The sequence below is a fragment of the Octopus bimaculoides genome, chromosome 3 (assembly GCF_046866305.1).
Source record: "Octopus bimaculoides isolate indiv1 chromosome 3, ASM4686630v1, whole genome shotgun sequence".
NCBI classification, from domain to species: Eukaryota; Metazoa; Mollusca; class Cephalopoda; order Octopoda; family Octopodidae; genus Octopus; species Octopus bimaculoides.
The window spans coordinates 31641194-31664669 of record NC_142930.1 but is presented as its reverse complement, the minus strand read 5'-3'; the positions used below and the strand labels follow the sequence as shown (position 1 = coordinate 31664669).

General features: G+C 36.2%; 1 protein-coding gene across 2 annotated transcripts in view; it reads left to right on the top strand.

Moving 5' to 3' along the window:
* Positions 1 to 23476, top strand: part of LOC106872359 (muscle calcium channel subunit alpha-1-like) — a 437934-nt gene that overhangs the window by 395795 nt on the left and 18663 nt on the right. Inside the window, exons 44-46 of one of the 2 annotated variants that reach the window (XM_089348768.1) lie at positions 2756 to 2936; positions 7707 to 7812; positions 11432 to 11476. In XM_089348768.1, coding sequence (XP_089204894.1) covers positions 2756 to 2936; positions 7707 to 7812; positions 11432 to 11476 — 332 coding nt within the window. The remainder of the gene's footprint in view (positions 1 to 2755; positions 2937 to 7706; positions 7813 to 11431; positions 11477 to 23476) is intronic. The other variant, XM_089348769.1, reaches the window with a different exon arrangement.

The window sequence follows — 23476 nt, the reverse complement described above, 5'->3', positions numbered from 1 at the left end:
AGTACCATCATGGAAGAATACAAGAAACACAACTCATCCTGATTCAAAATAGAACAGATAACACTGAGAAGACACAATAGCGTCAGAACTAAAATCAAGAATAATTACAGTTTTATTGATAAAATCTAACAAAAGTCCAAACAGAACATCATTCCATACACCCATCTCTTCTCTATAAACATCATTAAAATCTTGGAAGATACAGTATTGATATCACATTTTACTTTCCAGTGTAGTAATTTAAAACCACAATACAAACCAACTAGGGAATTGATACACAATCATTCAACCCGCTAAAGAAAGCAAACAAATTCCTTCAAATTATCATCATCATCAAACATCCGCTTTCTATGCTGGCATGGTTTGGACAGTTTTACTGAAAACTGGCAAGCCAGGGAGCTGCATCAGGTTCCAGTCCAATTTGGCATGGTTTCTATAGCTAGATGCCCTTCCTAATGCCAACGACTTCAGGAGTTTAGTGGGTGCCTATTACATGCCACTGGCACTGGTGCCATTGACATGACACCAGCATCAGCCACGACTATGATCTCACTTGGCTTGACAGGTCTTCATAAGCACAGTATATTGCTAAAGGTCTCAGCCACTTGTCACTGCCTCCATGACACCCAATACTGAAACGGTGCTTTTTATGTGCCACTGGCATGAGTACCAGTCAGATGGCTTTGGCTTTGGCCATGACAACTACTATCTCAAAAAAGAAGGTATATATGGGCCAGTTTTGTCCTAGATGTACAAAAATAAGGAATGGTTATGGCTGAAATGCTTTTGATCATAATTCTGAACTGCCAAACAACCATATTTGCTGTTAGTTGTCATGACTATGACTGATTATGGCTTTGGCATTACTTGATAAGCTTTCTCCATACTGGTTGGTTTTTTACCATTTATTATGATCAAGGAATACCTGACAGTTTCAACAACAAAATACTCTCAGTACACACCATTTTTACTGCTATCAATATCAGCAAAACATCTCACTCCATTCCCAACTACTCATTTTTTTACTAATCAATACTTAATACCTTGAGAGGTAATGCAAACATACAGTCTAGCAAATTATCAGGTCAGCACCAACTCATTTAGAATTTGCAATATCCTGAGTTCCAAAATAAATCCACCTTGTCACTCACTTTTTTTTTAACTTGTTCCTAGTCAATCTTCCTTACACCCCCACCAATGATATGAGTCATATCCTCCTATGGTTTCTCAAACACAGCTTCCCCAATTCTGCACCAATCACCTAGAAACCTGGTTCCAAACAGATTAAAAGTAGTATCTACCAAATTCAACTTCCTTCTTAGCAGAAACAGCAAAGAATATCAAATATAACACACACAGACAAAAATCCTTGGAATTATACACATCTACAACCATCACAGCTCATTTAGAAGGTATAGTAAAGAAAGTAAACTAGCACTCACAGTACCATATTTTATCTATATAAACAATAAAGTGTGTTACAAACAATATGTTAGATCCATCACAGATTATACCACTTCTACTTGGGCCCCAATTTCTCTGCAGCAAATTACAACAAACAACAAAGAAAATAAAGTAACGCACATTTGCATCAATGACTGCACACATGTCATATACACAGAGAAATCAAAATACTCCAAAAGGTAAGACATCTTGGACATGGAAGTGAGACACAGTTTGTTGTAGCAGCAAACTCCACTCCCAACAGTTCCTATTGCTAAATAATCAACGTCAGTAACACTGTCCTGTATAGGATGCTACACTTGGTTGGCAATTATATGTTATGGTTTCGTCACTTAGTACTGATCAATACAGATCAAACAGTTCATAAAGCTAATGAACAAGCAGAAATAACAGGGCATCTAAGATCAAATCTTGGTAAGAGAGACTTTTGTCTTTTATCCATGTAGGATCAATAAAATAAACACCAAACATGTATTGGGTAAATTCAATTATACTTTTCTCTGGAAATTGCTCCACTTCTGTCAACTTAAAAAAATCTTTATTACACAATCAACCACTTTATATTTAGTAAGAGATAAAATAAGTCCTATAACGTATTGAATTATAAAGGCTCCATTTAAGGAATTAATTTTAAAATATTGTATCTTGAGCAAGACACCTTGGTTGAAGAACCTGTCCCTTGCCGAACTATATACATGTTAGGATTTGATCAGGTCTGTTAACAAAACAATCATTTCTTATAATAAGTTACATGTGACATCAAGTTTTGAATTATATGACCTTATGACGCCTATTTGCTGCTAGTTAGTCTAGTCTTAGTATCAGATAAGTGACCTAGCTGTGGATACAATGCATTGCCAAAAGCAGGATATGAATTGTCTGACTTTCTTTTGCTGATAAGAGGTAGACATTATCTTAACTCAAGTCAGATGTGACTTAAATTCATAATCTGGGAACTGTTTTCAACTCTTTGTAATTTTCTAAAGCTTTAAGGCACCAATGACATAAAACAGCAATTAGACATTCACATTCAAATTTGTCAGAATGTATTAAAAATGAATAAATATGGTATAGTTCGGATACTTGCTGTTCTGTGTGCACTCCATAAATTATTTTTTAAAAATTGTTGTTTGAAAAAAATAACCTATTGTTTTCATTTATCATCTATTTTTCTTTCTTTTTAATATACTCAGATATCATTCAGATAGAATTTATAACTTTACTAGAGAAATCACTGTTATATATTATAACATTTACTATCATATATTCTCATTGCTTTTCTATTTTTTAGTCTTCCCCAAGAAGACAGTGATTATGAAAGAGAACAAACACCACCTTCTCCCCCTCCAGCTTCCAGAAAAGTCAGTAAGAGAGGTGCTTCTATCAAACTATCGTGTATAGGTAAACAGGGCAGCGATGAAAACCCCTTAGTTAAAAAGATTGCACAACCCTTAAAATTAGCCCAGAGACAGGTAAGAAAATCTTTAGCACATTTTTTCTTATATATCAAAATTTGCAAATAGTGTGTGCATGTGTGTCTGGTTTGTATTTCAGATTTATTTGTAAATTCAACTCCTTTGATAAATGGTAAACCAAAATAATTATGGCTATCAAATTGTTTTCATAGGACTGCCATGTTTATGAGAAATATATATATCTTCAAACAATGTATGACAAGTTAATTCATTTAGGTGAAGATGTATTAAATGATATATACAATGAATTTTTTTTAAAAACTAATGTATCGGAATTTGTCTCTTAGTTGAAGGAAAAGCCTAATGGTAATTGTTAAAGACTTACAAAGAAGGGGAAGTTAATTTCAAGAAATTTAATTTCCCTAAAAGTTGAATTTTTATGCTTAAGAGGAAAATACAATCTTTGTTAGTAGAGAAGGTGACAACTATCAACATGTTTTTGTTTTATCAGACCATGTCAGTATAGCATGTGGAGGCGCAATGGCCCAGTGGTTAGGGCAGCGGACTCGCGGTCATAGGATTGCGGTTTTGATTCCCAGACCGGGCGTTGTGAGTGTTTATTGAGCGAAAACACCTAAAGCTCCACGAGGCTCCAGCAGGGGATGGTGACGAACCCTGCTGTACTCTTTCTCTCACTCTTACTTCCTGTTTCTGTTGTGCTTGTAATTCAAAGGGTCAGCCTTGTCACACTGTGTCACGCTAAATATCCCCGAGAACTACGTGAAGGGTACACGTGTCTGGGGAGTGCTCAGCCACTTGCACGTTAATTTCACGAGCAGGCTGTTCCATTGATCGGATCAACTGGAATCCTCAATGTCGTAAGCGACGGAGTGCCAACAACAACAGTATAGCATAGTCCTTTCAAACCTGCAGTGATCAATGTACAGAGATTTTTTTTATTAGAGAAAAAGAGTTACAAAGATTTTTAGCCAGTATGTATATACAGGGGTTGGATAAAGTAATGGAAACACATTAAAATTTTAAACAAATTTATTTTAATATGGGGCAGGACCACCTTTAGCAGTAATTACAGCTTGAATTCTATGAGGTATGGACTCATACAAAGTTTGAATTGTTTCCAAAGGAATTTTTGTCCATTCTTCAGCTAAAACAGTCTCCAGTTCTTGTAGTGATAATGGTGGAGGATATCGACTCCTTACTTGTTTTTCTAAAATGCAAAATAATTGTTCAATAATATTGAGATCTGAGGACTGTAGTGGCCAGATATGATGTTCAACTTCACTAGAATGTCTTTGAGCCATTCAGTAATAACTTTAGCTGTGTGAATTGGTGCATTATCATCCTGAAAGATTGCATTTCCCTCCGGAAACTGTTCCGCAACCATAGGATGAATCTGATTAGATAAAAGGCTTAAATAGTTTTGAGTATTAATTCCGCCATGAAGGGAAACCATTGGGCTGGCGGATTTCCAAGATATAGCCCCCCAGGTCATCACAGATCCTCCTCCATGTTTGACAGTTGGAAGAAGGCAGTCTGGGTCAAATGCTTCTTTTGGCTGTCTCCACACTTATACTTGGCCAGTGGTCAGAAATAAGGTAAAGGATGACTCATCTGAGAAAATAATATTCTTCCACTGCTCTAGGGACCAATTCTGTAGGTTTTTACTCCATACTAAATGCTTTGCAATGTTTGTTTTTGAAAGTAGTGGTTTTCTGGTTGCAGCCCTCCTGTGAAATCCGGCTTTGTGCAGCTCCCAGCGAAATTTTTTTGTGGAAACTGGATTCTCAAGGTGGTCATTAAGCTCTGCAGTAATTTTAGGAGCTTTACTTTTGTGATCCTTTCTAACAATTCACATAAGAGTCTGACAGTCCCTATCTGAAAGTTTTGGTTTTCTTCCGGAGTTTTGTTTCAACGAGGAGGTTTTTCCCTCTTTCTCAAAGACTGTCATTACTTTTGAGACAGTACTTCTTGATACACCAAACATTTCAGCTGTTTTCATTATGCTAGCATCTGCCATATGAGCACCAACAATTTGACCTCTTTGAAAGTCTGATATAGCTGTCATTTTAATGAATTTTAATTACCTTTTTTCTGATGATATCTGAAAAGAAACAGCAATTTTATCAAAACCTATTAAGCAACACTAATAATAAATCAAAAAACATAAAGGTAAACAAGCTTTTGACGGTTTTATAGATATTTCAAAATTACGATGCTATAATGCTAGGTGTTTCCATTATTTTGTCCAGCCCCTGTATGTATGTATATATATAAATTGACTACATCCTCGCCAGGAAAAGGGAAAGATAGCTGCTAAATTGACTACATCTTCACCAGGAAAAGGGAAAGATGGCTACTTATAAATGCCAAAACTTTCCCAGGCGAAGAATGTATCCCACAACATAGACTAGTAGTTAGTGACTTCAGGATCAGGGCTAAGTGGTTGCCCAGAGGACGACCAGCATGGAGGAAAAGGGTCTGGAAGCTTAAAGATCTTGCAAATGGACAGAGATTTAGAGACTTATTACTCGAAGCTTTTGACAAAATAGAAGGGGATATAGCTTCACACGATGTAGAAGACAACTGGAGGTTTCTACAAGACAACCTGCTGAGGGCCACTGACCATATCTGTGGATGGTGCAAAGTCCCTTCTCATCCCAAGGTAACATGGTGGTGGAACAATGTTGTTGACAGGATCATTAGGGAAAAGAACCAGGCTTGGAAGGACTGGAAGAACAGTGGTAGCAGGGAATTGTATCAGACTGCCAGAAGGGAAGCTAAGCAACAGGTTTATTTAGTGAGAGGGGAAGCAGATAAGAAAAAATTTGCCAATATTCTGCACAGTGAATACCAAAGACTTGAAGTATTTCGTGTTGCATTAGGAAAGGTATCCAGCCATAAAGACCATGCCAAAACAGATAGTGAAGTTTGGTGCAATCCTCTGGTTTTCCAGCCCATGTCAAACCATTCAACACATGCCAGCAAAGCAAGGAGGACAGATGTTCAATGATGATAATAATGAAATCTTAAATGTTTTAATTAATTCTGAAATTTGGGAATTAAGAGTCAACAATTCATACAAAATGCTTGTGAAACTTAGGAGAGATATTTTATACACCTTGCTGCAAGACTGCATTTGCATTATGTCTATTAAATTAAAAATGATCTTAGTTTGATAAGCTAATTACCAATGGTGGTTCATAAGTATTAAAGGGAGAGAGCTAAATATTATTATAGTGTAAATTTGATATCATCCTATAAAATATACTCCTTACTTTTGAATTACAGTAAACTTTATTAGTAAATTAAAAGTAAGTGAACAATTTTCAATACTTTAGATCCCCTCTGAGCAAAAATAGCAGCTCCAATGAAGAAATCAAAGGCAAGACCTAGTCTGGCCTCATCTGTCATGACAAAGCTAAACATCATATGATGAAGTAATTCCATCAGTTTTCCTATGGAGCTCAAACTGGACAAGTACTTGGTGATTTTTATTTTTCTATTCAGGTATTTAAACTAAAGTTCTTCAAAAGGTGTTATGCTTCTTGTACACTGCTCTAGACAAAAAGCTTTGACAAGCAGTAAACCACCAAGTAGGTTGGATACAGCAGTGGTACAAATACTTGTTTTGCCTTGCAGCAGTGGTACAAATACTTGTCTTACCTCAACTCCTTGTAAAAAAACAAATTTTCTAGGCACACAATGAATTTAGAGAAGAGGCAAACAAAGAAAATCCTGGTCAACAATATCACGGACTACACAGGTCTCGGCATCACAGCCTTTTTTTGTGTGATTGAGGACTGAGTTTCTAATTTCTTTTGTTTTAGCTTTGTCAAAAGGAAGGTATAGTTCTAAGCCTTTCAAGACTGATGAAATCAATACAATTGTAGTCAGTGTAGGAATGAGGGAATTAACACTCAGGGAAGAAAGATGCATGTAAAAGGGATTTGTGCAAGGTCTGCTGTGTATAACATGGTGGGCTGGATAAGAGAGGAAAGTATACATATCAAGTGGCATTAGTGGAGCAGCTAAGCAATTAATTGATTGAAGAAAGTAGAGACTATTGCAGAATTAATAGGATAAGCAGAAAGAGAAAATAGTTATTTGTAACTAGCAGGTCTAACTGTCAATGAACATGAAGTGTTACAAGCATATTTAATAAATTATAGTAAAATAGGTACAAGCTTGGCTGAGTATTTAAGAAGCTTGCTTCCAAACCATGTGGTCTTAGTTTCAGTCCCACTGCACAGTATCTTGGGCAAGTGTCTTGTACTATGGCTCTGGGCCAACCAAAGCCCTGTGAGTGGACTTGGTAGGCAGAAACTGGTAAAGGCATGTTGCATGTGTGTGTGTGTGTGTGTGTGTCCTTGTCTTGAGATCACATGATGGTTGTAAATGAGCATCACCATCATACAAATGATATTTGTTTCCGGACTTCTGTGAAAAATATGTCTGACCATGGGAAATATCTCGCTTAGCAACAGGTGAAGGTTGGTGAGAGGAATAACATCTGGGTGTAGAAAATTTGCATCCACAAATTCCATCTGACCCATGCAAGCATGGAAAAGTGGAAATTAAATGATGATGCTGGTGATGAGGTAAATTATGATGAGTAGTTTCTAATAATAGGTTATGGATTTCAAGTAAATAGATTCACTAACTTATTAACTCATAACTTTTGGACACATATAGAACACCTGTTACTTCTGAAAAATATATTACTGTACCTTGGACTACTCAGTCAGACCAGACAAATGATCTAATTATTTCGTCTTTTTTCTTTCTTCTTTCTTTTTTCTCACCCAGGCTATGGCTGTAGCTGGAGTCCCTCCTGGAACTAAATATATGTCAACTGATCCACGAGATCAATCTATACCTGCAGCTAATCAAAAATACCCCTACCTCAGTCCAGGTATATTCACTTTTTTTTTCCTAATGTTCTGTATATTATCCAAAGTGCGGATCTTTTACTAAAATTTATTTTTTATTATTTTATAATTCAACTTTGCTCATAATAAATATTCTACTACTACATGCAGTATTATTTTGGTAATGAAGATTTTGTTAACCAGTTGAGCTTCTAAAACTTTGTTTTATTTCATAATATAATTGGATTGAAAGAACTAGAACTCTTTCGTTAAACATTTATTAATAACAAATTTTCAAGTTATCTTACTTGAAAAATGCTGCTTTTCAATTTCTCTGCATTTTGGTTTTAACTTATTTTTCTTCTTACTTATTCTTAATAAATGTTTTTTCTGAATCGTTTTTAATCTAATATCTGTCTTCTCAATAGATTTTTTTATATATATACAAACTAAAGGAGACTGAATTAACATAAGTATGGCCTTTATAAAATCTCCAAAAGTAAACACACCTTTCAGTTATTCATAATTGTAACAAGAGTACATGGTTTAATAAAACCCTATCTTCTATCCTTTATATTATATTACTCATAATAAAATATACATGTATACTTGCCATATATCTGCTGCACTCTCTTCAAATCATTTGAAGATGAAATTAAACTGGATTTGATAGCTATTTATTTACATTAGTGCTGTAGCCTTTTTTTTATATTATCCCAGTCTCTAAAGCACAGCATAAACACAAAGTTATTTTGATTATGATTTATTAGAATAGTTTTTTATATTACCTTTTCTTATTAAAATTTTAAATAAAATTCCCTTCCAAATAACGACCCACTTAACATTCATAAAACTGATTTACGAATTTTCTGAAATTCTGTCTTCTCACGAGGATCTGCATTTATGCTTGTAATTTAAATTGAAGCACATGTGCTTATATTAATACATATAATATGTAACTATGCCTATGAAAAGTATTCCTTTACCTGGTCAATGAGTGTCTGAGTTAAAGTATTTTGCCCTCTTGTACATTGTGCACCTCTGTTGTGAACAGTATGTTTGAATGTACAACTCTAATGCATTAAGACATTTGGTTTTGTCTTTGTATCACTCCATCTCTCCTCTATACCACAACTCAATAATATTAACTGATCTTTTAGGTCTGACATTTCAACTATTCTTACCAAGCTTATGTAATTGTCAATATAACAACTACTACATGTTTCAGCTGTGTTTCGTCAAACTGATCTCTGATTTTGTTGCTTCATTAAAACTGTCTTAATTATTTGTTCATTAAAGGAAAAAATGGACCTCAGATATAAATGACTACATTTTCTCAAATGTTTTCTCATTTTATCCAATTATTAATTATGGTGTTAAGAGTCCCTCCTAAATTATCTTTGGTAGTATAAATCTTCAAGTAAGAGAAATTAATTCACATAAAACTTTAAAATATTTATTTGCATTGATAAAATAATATTTTTAAGTAACTGTTTTCATATTATCTTAAATAAATCTCATATTAGTTGAGTTTATTGGGAATGTTATCACAAACCCCACCTCCATATGATCGACCCTATATTATATTAATTTTTAAGTAATGTTTAAGATGTTTGATATTATGTAGGCACTTTTATGTTTTATTTACTATCAGCTTTAACTTATTTTCATTATATCTCTTCTTTGTACCAAACATCAACCACATTATTCTTCTCCAACCTCTTGGATTTTGTTCCAAGCATTACAACAGCCTTCCCATGTTTTCTGCAATAAATTCTTCACTGAACTTCCCTTATGCATACATACCATAATTCAAAAATGAGAAAATCAAATATAAGAATGAGAGATAATAAATTTATGATAAGGATTCAATAAATAATTGTAGATTTCTTAGAGGTTCATTATCAAATTCTGACCAAACCTAAAGGTTGTTCGTGCTTTAAACTTGATATCTCTATGCTCCTTCACCAAAAAATATAGCTTTCTCATTCTTGCATTTCTTTCTCAGCATCCATTTACTCCCATTTCCAAATGACCTTTACTACATTTTGTTTTTTTCACTAACCACTGAAAGTGAAATATTGCATAACAGGCTTTTAAATATTTCATTTCTTAATCAACATCAGTAGGTGATTAACTCCATTGATGCCAGCAGGGAGAAGGCCTAAAAGTTGAGATGCTCACCTCTTGTGAGAGAATTAGCAATATAACTGAATTGAAATTGCAACAAGTAGTAAAACAAAACAGGATCACACAAAGCATACCTTCTGTTTTCTAATGCTTAGGACTTTGGAACATTTGTTAAAGAACTTTCCCTAACATTTGAACCTACATTCATAGGCATCTCTGACTAATACCTATATATATATATATATATATATATATATATATATATATATATCTTTCCACTAGAAATAAACTTCCAACAATGAAAATCTGAATCAAATTTTTGCTAGCCCCAAACCTGGACACAAATTATACCCACACTCTCTCTCTCTCTCTCTCTCTCTCTCTCTCTCTCTCTATCTATCTATCTATCTATCTATCTATCTCTCTCTCCCTCTCTCTAACTAACTATCTATCTATCTATCTATACTTTATTCTCACCATTACTGCTTAAATTTATATGTTTGTTTATATTTTCAAAGAAAAAAAACCATTTGTATTTTACATCTTTCCAAAATACAGTTTTGTTTTTTTAGAGAGTTCAAAAGCTTTCATCCATTGATGACCTTGCATTGGTACACTCTGTACCTTACATAACCAAGTCTTCATCAATCACAAAAGGCTAGATTTTCTCTTAAAGATCTAAATGTACTTCGGCATTCACTAGCTATTAATAAAAAAAGCCATGCACTAGAATATTATTTTACATATGGATCAGGGCAACTTCTGAACATATATATATATATTCATATATTGATATTCTGGGTTGTATTCAAAAAGAAACCCATCCTGCTGATATATAAACTTTGATCCACTAAATAATCTACACACCAATCAGAAAGTTGTGACCTTGTCACCTCTCTTCATAATAGTGAAGTAAGGACCATCATATTTCATATAGAAATAAAGAAATTTTAATTAATTAAAATTACTGTGCCAGGTCAATAACTGCAACGTGAAAGAAAGAAACCCAAAATTTTAATTAGTCTGAAATAAATAATGAACTCAATGGGGAGTGAGTTTGATTATTCCTGTCCTTTTTATATGCATTGCTTCTCATCTCCCAGTCACCATACTAAATTTTATTCTTTCAACATGCTTGCAATCCCCTGAAACCGTCTACCTGTCCAAACTTCCTTCTCTTCTCTAATCACAGTTCTGAAACACTTTATAACAAGTATAAACTACATTAATGTTATCCTTTTATCCATGTTCTCACTAGTCTAGAAGGATTATAAGGGGTATATAAAATGCAGAGGAACTACCTCTCTCTCTCTCTCTCTCAAACATAAATAACCAACTTTAAAAACATCCTATGTATGTTTAATTTTGGGAAGGTGATATTGGGGCTAGGGAGAATATACCCCTTTTTTTTAATCTGGATTCCATTTTTTCTTTTAATTCTCATTGTCTTGTTTGAATCCTTTGTGAAATGTATTTATTTGTCACCTCCTTGTGTGCTTCACTAAATGAGAGAATCTTTTTGTGCACATATAGGTCATAGATTTATGTTCTTTAAGAAAAGATGGAAAAGACCAAGAGGTGGGTTTTCAAAAGTGCAACGTTTGTGCTTGAAGGCTTGCTTGTTTGTTTTGTTTCTTTTAGTTTTTCTTCTATCTGGTTCAATATTTAGCTTATTTTACTGCCACATCTTCATCTGCTACTTTTGTTTTAGAGATACTTTCCTTTTATCTTTCATGAATAGTCACTGATATTTTGCATGACCTCTCTTTCTCTCTCTCTATCTCTCTCTCTCTGTGTCTATCTATCTATCTCTTTCCCCCTATATACATATAAATAATACATAAGCGTGTACATATGTGTGGCTATACACACAAATACACAAAATGCACATTCTTGTAATCCAGATTGAGTCCTTTCCATTCTGAATGTAACCACAAACTGAACAATATAAATTCAGAATTCAGGCAACTTGCATGATCTTTTGTAGGTGACTTTGTAGTTGTAGGATTGTTCTCCATAGTTATCTCATGTTAATAAGTATTTTATGGAATCAATAAATGCGACTATCTTCAGTATGTGTATGTGTTTTCAAGTTCAGATCCACTACATGGTACCTTGGGCAAGTATTTTTTTCTATAGCCACGGGCTGATCAAAGCCTTTTGAGTGGATGTAGTAGCTAAAAGAAGCCTGTTATGTGTATGTGTGTGTGTGTGTGTGTGTGTGTGTGTATTTATATAGGTGGAGGATGAGAGTCTCTTTGTCTTGATAAAAAACAATAGCTGTAAATAAGTGTTACCATCCTACAAGTAATGTCATTTATTTCCAATCTTCCATGTTCTGGAAAATATTCCCTTGCCTGGAAAAGAAATGAGACTTGACAAAAGGATTCTGTCCAACCCATACAAGCATGTAAATGTGGATGTTAAAATGATGATGATGTGTGTATGTATGTGCACACACATATATATATATATATATATATATATAACATGCATACATAGATACATATAGATGTACACATACGCACAGACATATGTGTCTGTGTTTGCAGGTATTTAAATAGTAACTATACTGAAGTTATATATTTAAACTGCAATATTAGGAAAATTGTGAGGAGCAAATTACTAATAATACACCATGTACATACAAAAAAACGATAATATCTTCACTTTCATAAAATGTTTATATCAGTTACATTCAGTAGACGTTTATTATTATTGTTATTGAGTGAGGGAGCAGTGCATGCCATCAAAGTGACTCTGGGGTACAATTATACAAAGCCCAATATAGCCATCATTACTACCCGTCTGATAAAGGTACACCAGGCACATGCATCACAACCACATGTACGCAACATGGTGACCTTATATCAAGATAAATAGCGCATGACCTTGCAAGTGGGGCCCAGTTAGAATTTTTTCAGGTTAAGCAGCCCATCCCGCTCAAAAGGTCCCTGAATAAGATTTGTTTAAGGATGATGAACAAAACACCCATGTTTCCAGAGGTGAATTATTCAAACCCCAAAGAATTCCTCTCAACACATGGTTATGATGCTCCCCACCCACTACTTCAGCTCGTGATCAGAGATGCACATAACATCATCTATTAAGGGACATGCTCAACTGGTTAAGGTCAAGCAACTGACAAGCAAATCTGTGGTATTATTATTATTATTTTGATGCCTGTCTCCTCCATTTATTCATCTATTACATTTACTTTTCTACTACACTTATACACCCGTAGAGTTGTAAGAAATTATAAGAATGTTCAGAGAAAGAGCCATAATGAATTGTATATGATTTTTCCTATACTTCTCATATGCTAAAAAAATATATTCCTTCCAATCTTATTGGTACAATAATTTAATAGTAATGAAAGAGCACATGATTTTGGCTTGTAGTTAAAATTACAGCACTAATTCTATAAAAGATTAATAAAAAGTAAGGTGCACATAATGCATTTTAAGGATGCCAATTAGGTAATTTGTGTTGTAGAAAATATATAGAAAATGTACAGTCTTATGTTTGTGTTTTTGGAAGTCAATTCAGCAACATATTGTAGAAAGTGTTCATGTATATCTTATTCATAAATTAATATGTGTACAAGTAAATAATTGTCAGCAGAAAACAGAAAAAATTCTGCAATTCTACATCTGATCCCATACTATTATGGTCTTCAATATTTCTAGACATCTAAATATGTGTGTGTGTTATTCATGTATGAAGGACTAGGGAAAATATTGACTGTTGCAAACATGAAAAAGTGGACATTAAAATGATGATATGTGTACATATTGAGAAAACTTACTGTTTTCCAGTCTTTTGAGAATTTGTTTCAGTTATTATCAGTGATTTATACAAGTCTTGTTTCATGTTTATTCATTGGAATTTGAAAACTACACTAAACAATACTCTGAGTTTCACACTTAATCTTTGTCCAAAGATCACAAGTACTAAACTCAGAGTAACAGTAAAGTTTTTTAGCTTACAATATATATATGTGTGTATTGATTAATAGTCTTCAGATATAGTCTCACTAATTAGTTACATGACAACTCCCAGAAGTATTAAAATTCCAAAGGGATCTTAATGCAATCCTGTATACTCACATGGCAATATAGCTCGAAGTCTTCATGTGCAGCTTCTTCCTTTCATGTAAAATATAATGTAAGGAAAATTATTAATAACTAGTCTATTTAATTATTTCCCTTACACTAGTAGAATTGCAAAATACATGGAATATTAATACTTATAATTGACATTTATAAATTTTACCAGTAATTTAATAGTTGTTTAGCATAGAACTAGGTAGGTGATCTCAAAAGAGGGTATGAAACGGTTATATTGGGGTGATACAGGAAGTTCTATAATAGTTGTAATAGTTTATATTACTAGAAGATTTCTTGGAAGGCATGGCTACATTTAAAAGTTTGTAGAATGTAGATTATAGGTGAATTAACACATTTATTATTCCTCTCCAAATATAACAAATCTGGTGGTGTGATGGGTTTCTAAAATTTTAATAATTACCTATCAAAATGGTGACATCTGCCTAAAAATTCAAATAATGTGCTTAAATATTTAGATGAAGCATTGATACTATTCAATTTGGTTATCTTTTCTGCCCCACAAAGCTGACATTATCTCAGTTTTTCTATTTTATTTGATTGTTGATATTCTCCTTTTGCCATCATATTTAATTAGACAAAGCTGTTATTTTCTCATGTCAGTGATGGAAGCAGTGTGGTTAGCATATCACTATTTGAACTTGATTTCTACCATTCCTATGTTGTTACCAATTATTTGCTTCCAATTATACATTTGAGTTGGTAGAGATGATTTCATTTCTACTTCATATGGAAACTGACTTCTACAATATTACCTAAAATTATTCTAAGCTCCAAAATGGCAACAATGTAAATGCTGATACTAAACACAAATTTAAGCTTAGATTTAACAGCAAACTGGAAATACTATCTAAATGCAATGCTTTAATCACCATGAAGGACCATTAAAGTAAGTTTACAGCCAACTCTAAATGTAGATTAATAAACCACCAAATCAGAAACAGGACTCATCAGTAAGAAAATATTTATACATAACATTAGCATTTGGAAATCCTCTAACCTTGCCTATTGAAGTAACACCTACTAGGTTATCTCTTGACTCAAAAATATACAAGGTTCACTCTGTTTGATATCCTCAGTTTTACTCTTTGATACCAGATACCCAAGACTTACTCACCAAGGTGCTCCACTATGCTATGTACTCCTATAAGTGACAGAGACTTAGAGGTCACATTCCATACTACAAAAAATTTGTTCTTTGGCGAAAAACTTGGTTCAAAAAGTCACACCTAGAGGGTAATATTAATGTGAGTATAGGCTCAGTCAATAACATAGGCATCTATTATCTCACTAGACTATATGTTGTGAATGTTTTTAAAACATTCACCTCCACTAGTTTTTGTCTAAATATGGATGACACTCTAGCCATCTCTAATGGATACATATTAGATAGGTTGAGAAAAGACATTATAGAGATGTTTAGATCCCTAACCTTAGATACTAACCTTAAAGTAATTTTCTAGGCATCACTCTAGACCTTAGTACTGATTCTTTTAAACCTTTTAGGAAGCAAAATAAGAAACTCACGTTACCATAGGATCCTGTCAACTCCCACTGCCTAGTGTTCAAAAAATTGTAATAAGTGTGAACAGAAGAATCTTTAATCTGTCATCAAAGAACTATTCAACTGGACAGTACCATAGTATAATGAGGCCCATGAGTTTTGTAGCGAATGCGGGAGATTAGAAGTAAGACACCTACTTTCTCTTTGTTGACGCAGACCTGTCGGGTGGTAATGTACCCTTCCACGTGGCCTGTCCTGAAACGCTAAAAATAGCGGCTGCTATCCCTCACCTTGTCGAAGCACTGACACATCCTGCACTCATGGCTTCCCTGATCGGAAAGGGTGCATTCGTCCCCCCACCTGTGTGCATGTCACCTGTGTGCCCATCCTCTTCTGGTCAGCTCCCCGGCTGCTGATATCATCCCACACGCCACCCTGATCTTAAAGATCACTTCCCCCTTACTCCACATCGAAGTCCACCATCCAACCAGGTGGGCGCCTTACGCGTCGAGATCTCCTCAAGCTAGGTACCTCATTCTCCTCCTCTCCACAATCGTCATCCGATGAAGCAACAATCCTGCAAAGGTCAAAATGTGATGCGACATTCCATCCATGGAGACGTTGTTTCTGGAATTGACCGCTGTCACCGTTCCTCTGCTCCATTGAGATGTACAGCGCACCATCAGTGGCTTAACCCAAACTTCCTCCCCTATTTTCACGCAGGTGGGTTTCTTCTCTTCTTTGTGGCACTCCGGCACTTTACTGGGCTGCCTCTATTCGTATTTAAATACTGCTCTGTGTGGCACAGATTCTTCAGCTTGTCCGGATCGGGGAGACATGTTATACCAGAAAACTGCTTCCAGCGATGAAATGTGCCCTCTTTCCACCATGACCTTGATTGTCCAATGATACCTCTCTACAATTCCGTTACCGTTCGGCCTATACGTTGTTCTGAACAAGCAACGCACTTTCCACCAGTCGAGCATATCCCTCAACACTTCCGAATGAAACACCGCCCCTTGTCCATTAGCAGTTCTTCCACAGGACCCCTCTCTGAAAATATCCTGTTCAAAATCTTCGCAATCTCGTCAGCAATGCTCATCCTCAACTCCCTCCAAATGGCTATCCAGCCCAGCCTGCAGTCGACCATGGAGAGATACATTCCCTGACAGTAGTGTGTCACATTCGCAGCTAGTCTCTTCCAGTTGTGCTCCACTGAAAGATTTCCTTACTCATGCCCACATGGAGCAGGGTCAATGGACTGACACCTGTCACAGCTCCCGACCACTTTCCAGATGCTTCTCCTAGTGACGTCAGCATCAATCATCTTCATGAGATACAGGGTCCTATCCACCCCCAAGTGATGCATAGCATGTAGTCTCTTCAGTTCGGAGTCATCCAACCGACACACCGCAGCTATCCCCTTCTTTGCCTCCTCCAACCACGCCCTTTTCACCCTGGTCAGTGCATCTGCCCTGTTTCTCTCCGAAGGCACAAAAACCACGTTCAGCTTCAGTCTGAACTCAGCAATCAGCTTTCATAGAACTCCTAGGCGGCACTTCACCAACATCTCCACGACACCTTTCGTCCAAACTCTCCTCTCAACAGTGATCACTGATCCTACCCAGCCGAGCACAGTGGCCAAATCCATCCGGATTTCAATTGAGCACAGCCCCCATTTCAAAGCCAAGTTCATCCCCTTCAGCACTGCGTCTAATTCGGCAACATTGATGTGGTTAAAGTCGTCTACTTTCCAAAGCCAGGCTGTGTCCTCCACCTCAGCGCCTTCGATCTCCAACACAACCCCTGTCACTATACTGCTAGTATCACACCAAACTGTCCCGCATTCTCTCTTGGGCACATACCAGTTCCTACTGACCTGGTCTTCCACTCTCATCCTCTCTAGGATTTCCCGCATCATTGCCACTGTCTCCTCTCCTACCTTGTTACCCCAACTCTTCCCCCTCTGCTCGTCTCTTGGTGTAACTGCATGCTTTGCGTAGCCATCAAGCGATAGGGTAGTGACCAACCAACTTCCCACACACCGAGAACAGCTCTATCCTGCTGACGCTGGAACTCAGCTCTGGGATTTCATTTCTTCTCCGGAACACCAACTCACCCCAGCGCAGCTTCAGCCCCAGTGCAGCTCCCCACTGCCATCAACTCCAGTGGCTTCACAATCAGCCCGAACTTCTCCACATGTCTCACTAGCAGCACTACCTCTTCCAGGCATTTTATATAGGCCTCTGTGTTGAGTCTGAGGCCTTGTGGGAAGATGAACAGAGGCACAATGCCACCATGATTTTCGGAGCAGAATTCAGTCTGAAACCCAGCCTGGTTAAACAGTATGTCCGGCCCTTGTACCGCACCAGCTGATATTGCCACAGTTTGGCACTCACACGGAGCTGCAAATATGCCAACTTCAAGTCGACAATCATCGCTGCCTTGGTCAACTGTCTCCACACACATAACATCTCGCTGCAAACGTCTGTCACCTCACCTCCTGTGCGGCATGGTATATGGTCATTCAATTCTCTAAAGTCTAGCACCAGTCTGACTTTTCCCTTCGTCGGCTGCACCACCGCCATCAGAGGTAGCACTCTGCTTGCCATCTCCTCCTTCCACAGGATAAGGACTCCTTCCTTGATCCATCTCTCTACCTCATCTTCGAACTCGACCCTGGCATGACCTTTCAGGGTACGCTGGTAGCAGCTCACCCTGTTCTTCAGCATCGGGGGCTTCAAAGCAGTTGTAAAATATTCCAATTGCAGCAATATGCTAACGTCTAAATTTTAAAAACCTATACCATTTTGCAAATAGTCAATTTGATGTCATGAATTAGTAACAATTTTGATTAATTCAAGTAAATAATCGATTGATGTAATAAACTGTATGTGGGAGGAGGGCCTTTTCAACAAAATAACTACATGTGATGGATCATGTTCTGGATTTTAAATGTCTGAGCAACTGCTTGAGAAAACCAACCTAGGATAGATTAGCATTCTATTCAGATTGTAGTAATATGCCTTCCATCTTCTTAGAACAGTTTAAAATCATGATAAACTCCAATTCTATGAACCCTGAAATGGGCTGGGTTTATAATATTTAAATTTTTTTGTCACTGAAACTTATGACTGTTTCATTCTTTTTCACTGGTGAACATATGTATTGTTAAAGTTATTTGTGATGTGTGTATGCCATTTTCCATGATAGAATGGCACTGGTCAATATGGACACTTAAATGCTATGCTTCATTTAAATTATGTGCTGTTATAACAGGAATCACTTCTACAACTCACTATTTCCTCCAATTTTACTCAACTTGGACTGCTATTCCTTGTTAGAGGTATAGGTCTACACTACTCTCATTTTTATAACCTCTCTCTTCAACTCCCTTCTCTGTAATCTTTGATTTCCTTGCCCCCCCCCCTCTCTCTCTCCAATGATATTATAAAGGAATACCGTCTTTTTAAATAAGTCAATTATCATATACATTGTTATGAAATATCAATTTGTAAATTATTTTAGTCTGTACACTCTTAAGTTTGGTTTAATCTATACAGACTAAAAGAACCTACGAGTGTATAGATTACCAATTTAAGAAATATGAGTTCAGTTGAAAGTTAAATCAGATCATGAATATAGCTTCAGTTCAGAAGAGTAGTCTCCTAAGTCATAAGTCTTTATACCATTAGGTTACCAGTCAGGTACTTCACTCTGACCTGTAAATCTTCAGGTCTCCTACCCTTGTTGCATGTATTAATTAATAATAGTAGATGTCAGCATCTATATTTACATAGAGCTGTTTCAGTGTACTATAATGCATGTGTTAGTTATAGCTATTGTATAGTAGTATGTTAGCACATAGTAGTTAAATCAGAAGTTGTTACTTATCATTATTTTTGTCTAAATGTCATCATTATCTGCTACTACTATTACAACAACAAAATTATTGAAGACTGATATATGTAAGTATTCATATGTATAGCTATATAGCTTGATCTTATATAGATCTCTGCCATATATAGTTGTATGGGTTTTTTCTTACAAAAGCATGTTGAAGAGTAAAGACTTTCAAACAAATGCATGTCCTTTGGTTTGGGTTTTTATGTGTTTAGGCTTTAGCAGATGAGTATTTCTTTAGCCATTTATCATTATTGATAAAATATAAAAGATTTTGTAGGTGCCAATAAATCTGATTGCCATAACTCTGACATTTCTGACAGAGGTCAACTGAAAGATTTGTATCCAAAAAGTTACTTTTTATTTGAGCCTCTCTTTCTCTCTCTGTCTGTCTGTCTCTCTCTCTCTCTCTCTCTCTCTTAGTTTTTCTTCTGATATGGACACAGGACCATTCAGGGAATTGTGTCCATATCTCTAAAATGTCAGACTTATTTATTTTGCATGGCTACCAAACTTATTGACATCTATAAACCCTTTTGAATTTTATTACTATTCTGGCCATCTTAGACCTTCATCGGTTTCTTAGATTCCAGCTTTTACCATCATCTTTAGTTTATGTTTAGTCAAGTCATTCCTTTATTTCAGCACTTACAACAACAACCATAGTTATGTGAGAGCTGCTGAGTAGCAAGCATCTCTATTAAGGCTGCAGCCTTTCTTCTCAATTCTCTCTCAGTGTGTGTGTGTGTGTCCTGAGTGTCTGACAAAATACATTTTGTTTTACCTGGAGGCACATCAGGGACTAAATTATAAGGTGAAAACAGAAACATGCAGAAATTTAGACAAAAGGGCAGAAAGATAAGTTATGTTAGTTGGTACAAGATGTTGGGTATATAGGGAGGGTATGTGGAAGTGTCATGGTTGTGCTGCTGCTGATGATGTAATGGTATTGTGTTGGTACTGGATATGTTAATGGTGGTGATGATGGTGTCAATAATGCAGAAGATAATAAAAAAAGGCAGTGATGGTGTTAAGGTGGTTGGTAGTGGATGATGAAGAGGGATTGATATGAAGTAATGATGATAATGATGGTGGTAGAAGTAGGAGTGGTGATCAATGCTTAAACAAAGTTGGATGATGATCATAAAGTAAAGAGTGGTGGTTGTGGTGCTAATTCAAGATGGTGGTGAAGAAAATGGTAGATGTAGATCCAATAGCGATGGTGTTAAGTGTGGTGAATGTAGACAGTGGTCATATAGGTGATTGTAGGAAGGTGGCAAACTGGCAGAATTGTTTGCATACTGAGCAAAGTGCTTAACAGCACTTCATCTGTCTTTATGTTCTGGGTTCAAATTCTTCCCAGGTTGACTTTGCCTTTTCACCCTTTCAGGGTCAATAAAATAAGTATCAGTTGAGCACTGAGGCTGATGTAATTAACTTACCGCCTGTACCAAAATTGCTAGCCTTGTGCCAAAATTTGAAACCAATATAAGTGATTGCGGTGTTTGAGCTAATGGAAATGATGGTGCATATGAAGTAGATGGTGATAGTGATGATGATGTCAATACTGATAGAAATGATAGTGGAAATAGGGTAGTGGTGGTGGTGATGTAAACAATGCTGGAGATAGTAATGGTAATGATGCTCCTGATGCTACATCTATGGTGATTGATGGTGAAGAGAGAAGTGGGTATGTAATGAAATGGTGGTGGTGGTGGTGGATGTGATAAGGATGATTGGAGATTGTGCCTTTTGTCACTGCCTTTGCCACTTGCAGAACCACCACTATCACCTACTTCACTATCATAATCTACTTTGGCACAATCTCATTTCTATCTCCATCACTCTCATCCACACCACCTTCATCATTGGGTCATGAAATTCCACTTCATTACCATACCCGATTGTACCTTCTTCATTCTCTATAATCATAGACACTTCATCAGCACCATCAGTACTTTAACTATCTCCAACATCATTTTTCTAATGCCATCACCAGAACATACAATGAAACCAACATTCCAACATACAGCAACACAAAGATGGAAGCAAAGAAACTAACCACTCTCCTAAAAATAGATTATGTGGACCATCATGTATGGACTTTCCATATATTACTTTTTTAAGGACCACAAATACAATTTTCTATCTAATCCTAAATACAGGCTAATTAACCCTTCTGAGAGTGAGATAGGCATTGTCAGTATACTCTTGATGTTATCAATTTTGATACCAGAAGGACAACTGGATTGATATAGCAGGAATACTGTGCTGCTGTCATCAACTTGTGCTGTGGTATTGTAGTTCAGCTTGTAGGTTCACTTTGTCAAGATATTTATTCTGAATACTTCAGAAAATAATGTACTCTCACAGCTTAACCCTATACAATGGCCTGGCAATCGCAAGTAATGTGAGCAGCCACACTCTGAAGGAATTCAGGAAGAATTTTATAAGCATCTCCAAAAAGCTCAACCTGAGATAACTGTTACTGCCAATTTAACTAAATATTATCCTAGACTTCAAGATAGGTACTATCCCTGCAGAAAACATGTTTATAGATTTTCTGTAGGGATAGTATTTGTCTATCCTGAAGTCTAAGTTTACATGCTGAGGAACTCCAACCCCACCAGCTCTAATAAGAAACTTAGTCACAGGTATCGATAGAAAAATCTTCAATTTTTCAGCATACCCTATTATAATGAGACATAAGCAAAGAGTGGGCTCACTGATAATTTAGAGTATATTAAGGATGTCCCACTGCAGAAACTAAAGATAGTTAGAAAGAGAAGTCTAATCTGGCTCAATTCTCTATTCAACCTAGATGTAACAACTAATATAGCTAAAAGCTTCCAGTTCCTAATTAGACAGTATTTCTCAAATATCCATAAGTTTTATAATGTCTTTATTGCCCATAACATTAAGATTAGCTATTCATACTAAGATAATATTACTTCTAATTTTTCACACTACAACAGAAACAAACATAGACCTACCAAGACTCCACCCCATACTCCAGCTTATAACTGCCAATATCATACTAACAATTCACTAGAATAATTTTTAACTTTCAAAGTTGTGGTATACAGAGCTACCCTCACATCATCCAATGGCATCACAAGACACTACATAGACCTAACAGTCAATGATGTGAAGCAAGATTTACACAATATATGCACCCCTTCAGGTGCAAGGAGAGAGAAAACTCCACTCTCTTGTCCAGCTTCATCTGGAGACTCTTGGACCCAACATTACATGGAGCATCCTTCTTACCAACCCCCTCCTTACTGACCTAGCGTTGTATTTTTCAATTTTGCCTCTGTATTGTTGTCACTAAAGATATACCTTGTTAATAAACTTCTAACCATTAGTCACTGGTATCCTGGAAAGACCACCTTAACCTTAGCTGGCCCATCTACAGTATCAGGATAAACAATCCCTACTTAATCATACAAAGACTATTACACTTCTACATAGCATCATCATGGCCTACCAGTAACTAACTTCAGATCCATGCATGACACACCATTAGATACCTAACCTGACACCATAGAACACAAGTTCAATTCCTATTTGGAGGAATGGAAACTGTATTGTGAAATCCTTCTGATTATAAACAACCAGACACCACTAAACTATCTCTCCAACCACATGGGAACATAAATAAAATTACTTGTTATTGTTTTTTAATCTATTAATGTGACTTGAACTGACCAATTGAGGCCATAACAAACATCCTCTGTTGGAAACCTTGCTTTTGATCACATACTTCTAATTATGTAGACCAGTCATGGACAAACTGCAGGCTGCATGCAGCTCATGGGACTTTCTGAATGACACACCAACAAAAGATAACTTTGATTTTTTTTTTTTGCATGTGTGTCCTGCTTGATGACAAGCCATGTCTCATGCATCCCACTAATCAAAAAAGGTTGCCCATACCTGATGTAGACACTTATCTGCTCATACAAAAATTTCAGTAACGTGGGGTTGAGTCAACCTGTTAATAAATACTTTTCATTGCCACGACATCTGTTGAGATTCATT